We start from the raw sequence: 11,478 nt of genomic DNA, 5'->3' as shown, positions 1-11,478 counted from the left end.
CATTCCTTGTGAAAAGAAAAACATTGTCGAACTTGTTTTTCTTTTTTAAATTTTAAAATATGACGTAAAATTTATTATTTTATATCACTTTCTCTTATACAAAGATGTGAGAGAAAGACGTGAGTGACTCAATAGATAAAATGTGAAAATGAGAATAGAACATACTGATGAGTAATTTATTACAATTTAATAGAAAAAATATTTAAAAAAATATGTATTTAAATAGTCATATGAACTTTATTATTGCTATAGATTATATTATTCCAAGATGATAGAATGCTTGGTTAGAAGGAAAGAATGTGTTTATGAAATAGAATTATGCAAGACTTGACATCTTCTTAGATTGTTTAGTAATGATATTGGTAGTTGAAGGAGTCTCTTCAAAAACGACTTCATAGCCATCACGAAAGTCATCCATTCCTTTGGCCAGTAGTTGCCAAAAAAGCCCTCCTGCACATGACCCCCTGTTACTTGCACTCTTGTATATCAAATTGTATAGTTTCTCAAACAAACTATTCCTTTTCTCCACGCCATATCCTGAAATCTTTGAAGATAACCCAAACTCGCTAAGAAGAATGGGTTTCCGTAAAACATCATTTGCGTCTTGAATATGGACTTGGACCCAATTGTTAATAAAGACATCTTGGGCTGTTTCATTAAACCTAGACATCCTACATCCAGATCCACCTTATAGATTAGCACTATTGATTTACACAATTGGTTATATATTGTATATAGTTAACAAATTCAAATAATTTTAGAGGAATTACCACTGAGGGTATAGATGGATGGTGGTAAAATCGATTTCCGGAACTTGATTGTTAGAAATGAAATCGGTTCCTATTTGATATCCAGGATTGAACTGCTTCCTTTCTGGCATCGATTCACCATAAAATCCTTCAAGCCCTATTTGGAGTAAGTGATTGCTATCAATGGACTTCACATAGGCAGCCATCTCCCTCACCCAATCCTTTAAGTTACACACTTTTTATATGTATCACAATGACTTTATATTTATGATGACCAATGAGAGACATGCATATAACTAAGATAGTTTGTAATTGATTAAATGTCCAAGAAGAGAAAGTAAGAAAGAAAAAAAAAAAAAGTACCTGAATTTGTTTTCCAGATAGCTCTGAACAACGAGGTTCGTTCATAAGCTCCCATGCAAAAATAGTTGGATCATCTTTATATGTTAATCCAGTTATAGTATTCTTTCTAGTTAATATAGTCTGTGTTACAACCAAAATTATAAAAAAGTTAAATGGCTAAACAAAAATACATTATGGTTACTTTATTAGATTGATTTTCATAAATGATATAATACTAGTAAAAAATATTATCATTTAATTAGTACTCTTTAATAGTGAAACATATTTTATATTATCATTTAATTGTAACTTGAAACAATGATGAAGCCAACAATTCAACTCAAGGAGCCAATAATAGGAAGAAAAAAAACTTAGTAAGGGAAATTTAATTTTTACATTGATAACATATGAAAAAATTAATATAAAGTTAAATACTTTTATGAATAAAAAAATACATCACATATTAACTACAAAAGTAATATATGAGGAATGAAATAAATTAAATATTTAATTTTAATACAAAAATAATACATTGATTTTTATGTGGTCATCTAATTATAATTTGTTATAAAAAATAAAATTGTTGGTTTTTTATGATAACCACTTTAAAAGTTATACTCACAATAATTTATAATTTATAATTAATCCAATTTAAATAGTAAATAAACATTAAATTGGTGGATTAGATAGATATAATATATTTTAAGGGCTACATTCTTTTTATAATAATTTAAATACTCTTTAAAAAAACTGGGAGTGACCATGGCCCCATCAAATTACCTTCCCTTGCCTCTAAATTCACATCTATATAAGATTATCGACTTTTTTAATAATTAATTTAAGAATTATTTGTAAGATACTTTTTAATTAGTTGATAGTGAACTTATAAACTTGTATTAAAAATAAATTATTTTTAAAAGCTAAAATTAAACTCTCATACAAATGAGAAATGTGATAACTTTTAGTTTATTATTTAAACTTAAATATGATATAACACATGTACAAATGATGCATATTATAATCATTAAATCAATTAGTAATTTAGATTATACATTTAATTATAAGTTTCATGTGGTCTTTAATTTAAAAATTTAAATGAATTTTATAATTAAATACACAATCTAAATCATTATTTTTAGTCTAATAATTATGATTGAATGTTGTCTATATGCTACCATTTAAGAAAAATGGCCCGTATTTGTCTTTTTTTATTCATCATTCTTTTCTTTAGATTCTTACCTTGACGTGATTTTTGTAGTATTGCTTAATGACGGGGTGTGAGAAGAAGTCATCCTCGTTGTTTACTTTTTGACCATGTTCCTTTGCCCATTGAACATATTGATTTTTTCCACCACCATCTTTCCAATTATTTATTAGGCTTAGGATCAGCCATACCCCATTCTTTCCTGCTTGTGATATCACAGAATCCAATCCCTGCATACCATATAGAGTTCACCAAAAGAACCAAATTAATTAAAATACCATCTAAACAAACACAATTCGGTAAATAAACAATAAACTAGTATATATATATATATATATATATATATATATATATATATATATATATATATATATATATATATATATATATATATATATATATTATAAACTCCAGGACCATTCCACTTGATCAAGAGAGAATTTTGCTTTCAACACTTGAAACCCCTAAGTTGACCATATTGTTATTAGTAACTTAAATTCTATATAATTTTTACATTATTTTCACAGCTTTTTTTAATTAAGAATCTAGCTACTAGAAATTTTCATATACATCTAATTTAAAAAATAGTTTATTTATTTATTTAAATAACATAGAAAAACTACGATAATGTAATTTAGTAAGGCAAAAAATTCTAATAATCAAATTTAAAAAATTACATTCGAAAAAAAAATTACATTTTTTGCACATTGAATACCTTTCATATAATTATTATTTTTATGGTGGAGAACAATATTGATGAGTTCATAATTCATAGGACTCACATTCTCACGTATCAAATAAGTCGTCATTTATTGAGATATACAATATAATATTTCTCTTTTAAAAAGAAAAAGACAAAGTCTGCACATGTACACGCATGAAAAAAGAAATGCATTTATTTAAGCAGCACATGCAATAGTACCTTAAAAACATTCTCATCATAATAACCGGGAGAAATTTGAAGGGCTTTGTAACCTCCATCATTGAATGCCCAGGTTCTTGCTACGTTCAAACCGTGTTGGGATGCTTCTTGAAAAGTTGTAGTGACCTTAGAAATTGTAGACGGATCAGATGCCATAGTCATTAACCAATAGGCATTGAATCCGTTGAAGTATTGTGACTTTTCATTTAGAAGAAAATGGGTATCACTTCGTTGAATGAAACCATTATCATTAGGTATTTTGGTAACGTTTTTTTTGTGTAAGTGATGATGAGGATTGACTATATCCTTGCAATTCCCATATTGACAAATAACCAATGTCATCATAAAAATCATCAATACCAAGTTTTGAAACCCCATGGCTTTGTCTCAGGACACAAAGCTCCAAAGTTAAACTTGTACAACCAAGTGAAAATTAAAGAGAGAAAAAAAGAATCAAAAGTTTTGAGACAATGAGTTTCAGTTCAATGGAAAAATAGACAACTAGAGTGAAGTTTATATAGAGGTGGGAACCTAGATAAGAGTTTTAAAAATACACCGTAAAAGTTTTATATTTTAATATAATTGAAGCATGAAAAATATAAAAAATAAGTATAAAATAATTGTGATATAATATAGTAATATTTATTTAAGTTAGGTGTTAAAAAATAAATAAATAAATTCAAATGATTTGACCTTTTATTTTTAATTAAAATGTAAATATAAATTAAAACAAATAAATATGACATGATTTAATCTTTCAATTTAGGGTTATAATTTTTTTATTATTTAGAGTTATAAATAAATATGTCAACTTATAATATTTAATCTTTTATTACTTTTATTAAACAATAAGTGTTTCTAAAAAAATAAAATTGTAAATATATTGCCAATATATGATGATAAATGTTAGAAATATTTTAAAAATCAAAGTACTTTTGAAGAATTAATCATTAATTACAATGATAAAACAAGTTTAGTCAAAAGTTTGTGTGAATTTTTTAAATCACCATTGGAAATAATATAAACAAATTGCATCACTTTTAAGTGAAAAAATTAATTGAATAAATTTGAAAAGTTTATAAAATCATTTGACTAGCTTATAAGTTCCTCTTTAACTAAATTTAAATGAGACCATAGGAATATATATAAAGATAATGTAATCACAAAAATAAGGGTACAAAATGATACATGATGTCTATTAGTAAACATATTTTTTAAAGTAATCAGGTAACTATGATTTTTATTTGTATAAAATTTCTATTAAACTTTTTCTTCAAATTAGGAACACATTCAATTTAATTGTTAAACATAGTTAACAACACTATCCACTTAATAAAATATAAGTCAAAATAAATGCATAGAGGATAGGAGAAAAGTTTTTGAAAAATGATAACAAAAAAAAGTTAATCCCTTCATTCCATAATAATCGTCATGTAAAGAGAAAAATTTATCCTAAAATAATTCTCATTTTAATTTTTTTAATGTAACATTAATTTTTTTCACTTATATCTTTTATAATGATATATGTTAAAAAAATGAAATAATAATGATAAGATTAATTTTATAAAATTATTATTTTCTTTCATCTTTTTATTAATTTTTCTTTCTATGTGTAAAACAATCCAAAACAACAATTATAATGGAACGAAAGAGTTAATTAATTAGGCTTGACATTTAGCAATAAATTTTCAAAAGTTACAAACGCATTAAATTATAAATAACGTCAAGACAAAGGTTTTTTTAAAAAGCAATGATTCATATTTCTTAAACTAAAACAAAAATGTATAAAAAATTAAAACATTTTTTAACAGAATTAATTCCAAAATGAATGAAAAAATTGTCCTTGATATTAACTTAGACTACACTTATAAACAAAAGTTAAGAAAATTAACATTTAGGCATAATTTAATTAGATTAGAAAGTGATTTAGTTTAAATTGGGACGGTTTAATAAAGTGATTTAGTTCGATTATTTATTTCACTCTTATGAATAGTTAAAAAATTTAAAAAATCAAACTAAATTGCTTTATAAAATAGTTCAATTCAAATTGAATCATAAAATGATTCGGTTTTAATTGAACTCTTTTAAAAAAATGATTTGATTTAGTTTTTTTACAAAATAATTTATTTTTTAAAATCCAATTTGGTTTAAATTAAAAAAATTCAATTTAATATTTTTACACACCCTTAATTATAACTTAGGGTGCTCAATAAAGCATGATAAATTGTATTATATTTAAAGGCACATTTATTGATTCAAAGTGTTATTTTGAATTTTCTTTCTTATTAGTTATTATGATATCATACTGTCCCACCCACCATTTTGATGGCTAGTGACATTGAATTATTTGATTACAAGAGAAGGATATTTTTTTACATACAATTATTCAAGATTTGACATTTTTTTAGATTGTGGAGTGATGACATTGGTCGTGGAAGGATTTTCATTGAAGATGACTTTATAACCATCACGCAAGTCATCAATTCCCTAGGCCATTAGTTGCCAAAAAAGTCCACCTCCCATTATTGAATATGAAATTGTATAGTTTCTCAAAGTAATCATCTCTTTTATCAACACCATATATTTGAAGACCTTGAAGACTTTCCCAACTCAGTGACAAAAATGAGTTTTCCTACAACAAACATTTGAGTCTTGAATATGGGCTTGGAACCATTTGCTAACAAAGTCGTTTTAAGCAGTTTCATCTACGTTCGATATCCTAAATCCAAATTCACCTTATACATTAGCATCCATTGACTCACACCACTGGCAATATACACTATATTGCATGGATTTTATTCTATATATGGAATAAATGAAAAATAATTATAGAGGATTTACCATTGATCAGGGTAGAGATGGATGGTGACAAAATCAATTTTAGGAACGTGGTGTTATAAATGAAATCAGTTCTTACTTGATATCCACAGTTGAATTATTTCTTTTTTCGACATTGATTCACCATAAAATCCTTCAAGCCTTACTTCAAGTAAATGATTGTTATCAATAGATTTAACATAGGTTGCCATCTCCTTCACCCAATCATGCAATATTTAACAAAGTTTTTGTATATATCTCAACAACTTTATTTTTATGATCTCAAGTAAGAATTATGTAATCATGACACTTTGTAGTTGAGTATAAGTTCAAAAATAAAAACAAAGACCCCAAAAAAAGGAGACCTGAATTGATTTTTGGGAGTAGTCATTTTGAAAATGAGATTCATTCATAAGTTTTCATCGAAAAATTATTAGATTATTCTTATATATCAATCCAGTTATAATATTCTTTCTTATAAGTACAATCTACATTACAATCCAAATTTACAAAAGATTTAAATAATTGAAAAATATATTATATTAATTAACTAATTGGTTACATAGCTTAGTTTGTATGAACGATAGACTGTTAGTATATATATATATATATATATATATATATATATATATACTCCATCATATTTAATTTTTTTTAATCACTCAAAATATTAAACAAGTTGCATCATGGATGAATTTCGGTCGACAAACCCATCAATGCATAACGAAATTAAGACAATTGCTAACTAGAATGCCAATTTAATTAAAGATTTACAAAAACTCTTGAACAAGTCCAATTTGAGCTACATAACTATTTTTACTTAAATTTATGTATGTTCACATATTTAAATGCATATTCGGTACAATTTTTTTAATATAATTAATTTTCATGTTTTTAAGAAGCTGTGAAAAAAAAATCCTTTAAAGAAGAAGCCGTAAAAATGATTATTTTATCAAAATAAATTAAATTAAATACACACCATACTATAGTTTACTTATTAAATTTATATTAACTAGCATATAAAAAATACATATGATTTCAGAATTTTTGGTTATTATGTAAAAAATAACATTTAATCACAATTATTATATTAATTGACTGTTCATATTACGTATTTAATTACAAATCTCATGTAATCTTTGAGTAAAAAAAACATGTAAATTTGTAATTAGATACGTAATTTAAATAATTATTTTTAATATAATAATTATAATTAAATATTCTCAACTCCCTCAATTGGCATTCTTACTTTGACGTGATTTTTGTAGTGTTCCTTAACGATGGGACGTGTGAAGAAGTCATGTCATTGTTTATATATTAACCATGTTCTCTTGCCCATTAAACATATTGACTCTTCCTACCATAATCATTCTAGTTATTTACTAGACTTAGTATCAGTTGCACCCCATTTTTTCCTGCTCCTAAAATTACAAAATCCAATCCCTACAAAACATAGAGTTCACCAAAGAGCACCAAATTAATTAAAATGCCATCGGAACAAATACAAATTATTGTAAAACAAACAGTAAAATTGTATATAATAAAGTTTGGCATCATCATTCCACTTTGCCCAAAGAATTAGTCACTACAAAATATATTCTCTATTTTTTAATTTATCTCGTTTTATTAAAATGCATGCATCGTATTTATTCATTCTCCTTTACAAAAAAAAGTCATATCCTTTTGGTGCCTAATTGATAGAAACTAAAGACTACGAATGATACACTTTCATAAATGAGAGCAAAACGAGACAAATTATTTTTGAAGAACTAAAAATAAATATTACTCTATTTGTAAGTATTAAAAGCACATTTTAACATAAAATATTATATAATTTTTACATTGTTTTTTGAGACTTTTTTTTTAAGAAAGGGATAAAGTACAATTTCATATATACGTGGCTTAGGGGTGTTCAAAATCAAACCAACCCAAACAGAAAATTATAAACCATAAAAAAAAAACTGGAATTCAAACCAAACCACGAGTTTTTGGATTAGTTTGATTTTTTTTTATAGAAAACGAACGGTTTGATTCGGTTTCAGTTTCTAACTGAAAATTCAAACCAAACTGAACCAAACCGCATATTTACATATTATATATATATATATATATATATATATATATATATATTTTAATTTTTATTTTAGTATGTGTGACATTACCCATTAGGAGTGGATTGCGTTTCAATTTCAAGGGGAGATTCTCAAGAACAAATTATTGTAGGGAAAATTTGCAAAAAATTTATGTTTGATTAGTATCTGAAAGTGTTTGTATGATATGATTTATTGTTTTAATCAGAGTTATTCTAGGAAGCATAAATAGATTTGGATTTGGATGACACATCTCCTTACATTTTCAATTCAACTCACTATTGAGTATTAAAAGAAATATTAATTCTTTGAGTGTTTTATTTGAATTATTGTTGTAGCAAATTTTTATGAATTACTTGAATCAATTTACTATTTTATGTTTTTATACTTTATTTTCTTAAGGAATATTTAGATCTATAACATGTTATTTTTTATTATGATTATAAACAAGATTTTATAATTAAAAAAAACCAAAAATATACCCAACCGTACCACATAGATTGGTTTGATTTGGTTTAAATTTTATTTTTTAAAAAATTAAAACCAAATCAAACCGTATGTTAATTTATTGTTGGGTTCGGACGTAATTTTGAAAAAAAAAAATAGTCCAAATCGCACCGTGAACCCCTAACATGGCTTTTAGAAAGAATAATTTCAGTAAAAAAAAAAAAGGAGGTTGCAAGTATTTTGATTATCAAATTAATAAAATTATTTGATAAAAGATTTTAAAAATATTATTTTTCCCTCGTTGAATACCTTTCATATACTAGTAATTGTTTTCAAAGTCATGCACTTAATATAATTTTTTATTGTGAAATAAAAATAATTAATACATTTAATTATTCTTGAAAAAAAAAATCCTACACATCCGTGCACGCTATAAAAACATACATTTATTTAGGTAATACATTAAGATACCCTGAAGACATTTTCGTTGTAAGAATCGGGAGAAATTTGAAGGATATTATAACCTCCATGTTGAATGCCTAGATTCTTATTACATTAAAATTATGCTGAAAAGTTTCTTAAAAAATTGTAGTGACCATAGAACTGGTAGATGAATCAACTTGGTTTCTCTGTGCTCTCCATTCAAAAATCATGAAAATAGTATTGTTTTTGAATAAAAAGCACAAAGACAACTTAAAAAATGACAACAAAAAAATCAGATCTTAAATTGATTGAATAAGAATTGAATTCATTTAAGTAGGATCATTTTTCATTTATATAAAAAAATAAATGTCACTTCGATGAATGAAATCACCATATATAAAATATTATTTTCATGATTGAGTTTTTGTGTGAGTGATGATGACTATTACCAATAATCATGCAATTTTTGTATTTATCAACAATAATCAATGTCATCATAAAAGCCATTAATACCAAGTTTTTGGAATCCCATGGCTTAGTCCCACAATTCACAAAACCCAAAAAGTTCATCTTGTTTTTTCATTTCACAGGATTTTAATTAACTTATGGAATCGGGCAAAAATTAAAGAAAGAGAACAAAGAAGCAAGAGAGAACAAAAATTTCAAGAGACGATGAGCTTTCAGTTCTATGGAAAAATAGACAACTAAGATGAGGTTTATATAGAGATGGAACATCAATGAAACAATTATGAGTATCATGCTTCATGTAGAGGTCCCATCATAAACTGAAATATGTGATTGGTGGAATTCAGTCAAAACTTCTTCCTATTGGACTCCGCATTTAAAGATAAGTCTCGTGTTCAGTTATTTTGTGAATTAAAAAAAGATAACACAAGTACTTGTTTAAGGATATATAAATATAAGTAAATAAATGAATGTTAAGAGTAAAAAAAATCTATTCAACGAATTTTTGTTTCAAGCAAAGGAGTAAACAAAACCACCATTATTTTGTGCCTTTAGTTAAGGATACCATAATTTGAAATGGATGTTGTAATGTTTCTGATAGTTTCCTAATGTGTACTTGATTATCATATAGTCCAAAAACTATTTTAAAGAAATTATTTGTTTTTTTATAAATAAAATGTTTTCTTTTAAAATAAACTTTGTTTGGTGGTCTACCAAAATATATTGAGAAATAATAACAACATATTATTATATAACACCACTATTTTGAGAACACACTCGATCTTATACATTTTTATAAACTTTATATTAGTTGAAATTTATTTTAAATCATAAGACGCCCTATCAAACATCTCTTATACTTTCATAATTTTTAATAAATTTTAACTAATTAAAAAAATGTACTATAAAAATATGTTAAAGTTGAATTAAAAAAATATAAAAAAAATAATATCTTAAAATGTGTTGCTAACACTCCTTAAAAAAACTTTGTTTGGTGCCAATTCATTTTTTCATTAATTTGTTTAAAATATTAGATTTTCCGCCACTCTCTCTATTTCGCTGTTAGGATATGGCCTTATGGTTCATTAGAGTTTTTTTTTTTTGACATTTAAAATTACAAGTTGATAATTTAATTAATATTTTTTGACATTTATTTAATATTTTTTTATTTCTTAATATCATTTATTTTATGATATTGTATATATTATTATTTTTCATCCTGAAAAGAAAATAATTAATATCATTCAATTTTTAATTAATAAGTAAATAAATGCATTATTTTCTTAAAAATGACAAATAAAAATCAATAACAGTAACAACTACACTAAAATAAAACAGAAAAACAACAACATGTCTTTTTAATTTTTAACTAATTTTATCATGTACAAATTATATCTAAAAAAAATCATGTATGAATTATGATAGGGTGCCGTCCTCCTTTAAGCTTAGTCCATACTCCATAGCGTCGTTGTCGTGAATTCGTGCAATACCAAAATTGATGAGCGTTTTTCCAGTCACGTTAGAGAACCGAACCACTTTTATTATTTTTCTTCTTCTTCTCCATAAAATGTTGAGGTTAACAAAGATATCAAACAAACACGTACCTTAACAACCAATGTCGTCATCGAGATAATGATACTCATCAATGTCCCTCTCGTATTAATTTATCAGTCATGTTCATTTAGTCTATTAAAAATAATTAGTAACAAATTGAAATCAAAAATATTTTAATAAAGATATAGTAGCATTTCATGTTTCATTTAATATTTTAAAATTATTTACAAGTACTCTAAAAATTTATACGTGTTAATATAATTAACGCCTTTTGCCTTTTGTGCTATTTATTTGCGTCCTTAAGCTTGACCGTTGCTTTTTCTCACGGCAGATCTATTCTATCGGAAGAAAGTCATAACATAATTGGCTATGTGCCTGTCATATCATTGGTGGTTACAGTATGAGAACGTAGGGAAAAAACTTGTTAAGATATATTATTCATTTATCTTTTACATATATCTACAC

At 25.2% G+C, this 11,478-nt stretch overlaps 1 protein-coding gene and 1 pseudogene across 1 annotated transcript; both read right to left on the bottom strand.

Moving 5' to 3' along the window:
- Nucleotides 1-267: 267 nt before the first annotated feature.
- LOC114405568 (mannan endo-1,4-beta-mannosidase 4-like) lies at nucleotides 268-3,671 on the bottom strand. Its single transcript, XM_028368036.1, has 5 exons — nucleotides 3,218-3,671; nucleotides 2,331-2,525; nucleotides 1,113-1,232; nucleotides 771-970; nucleotides 268-671 (listed from the first exon to the last, which is right to left on the bottom strand). The coding sequence occupies exons 1-5, from the start codon at nucleotides 3,593-3,595 to the stop codon at nucleotides 317-319; spliced, it is 1,248 nt and encodes a 415-aa protein (XP_028223837.1). The 5' UTR covers nucleotides 3,596-3,671; the 3' UTR covers nucleotides 268-316.
- A 1,928-nt stretch (nucleotides 3,672-5,599) lies between these two features.
- Nucleotides 5,600-11,084, bottom strand: LOC114405327 (annotated as a pseudogene).
- Between the last annotated feature and the right edge of the window lie 394 nt (nucleotides 11,085-11,478).

The sequence above is a fragment of the Glycine soja genome, chromosome 3 (assembly GCF_004193775.1).
Source record: "Glycine soja cultivar W05 chromosome 3, ASM419377v2, whole genome shotgun sequence".
Classification (NCBI taxonomy): Eukaryota; Viridiplantae; Streptophyta; class Magnoliopsida; order Fabales; family Fabaceae; genus Glycine; species Glycine soja.
The sequence above is the reverse complement of the archived record's forward strand: the minus strand, read 5'-3'. Positions and strand labels throughout refer to the sequence as shown.

Bases quoted from the DNA above. Each gene is read 5' to 3' on its own strand.
- LOC114405568 (XM_028368036.1), bottom strand. From the start codon at position 3,595: ATGGGGTTTCAAAACTTGGTATTGATGATTTTTATGATGACATTGGTT. The intron at 1,233-2,330 runs GTAAGAATCTAA...GTTGTAACACAG, and splicing joins ACTACAAAAATCACGTCAAG to ACTATATTAACTAGAAAGAA. The intron at 672-770 runs GTAATTCCTCTA...ATCTGGATGTAG, and splicing joins ATCCATCTATACCCTCAGTG to GATGTCTAGGTTTAATGAAA.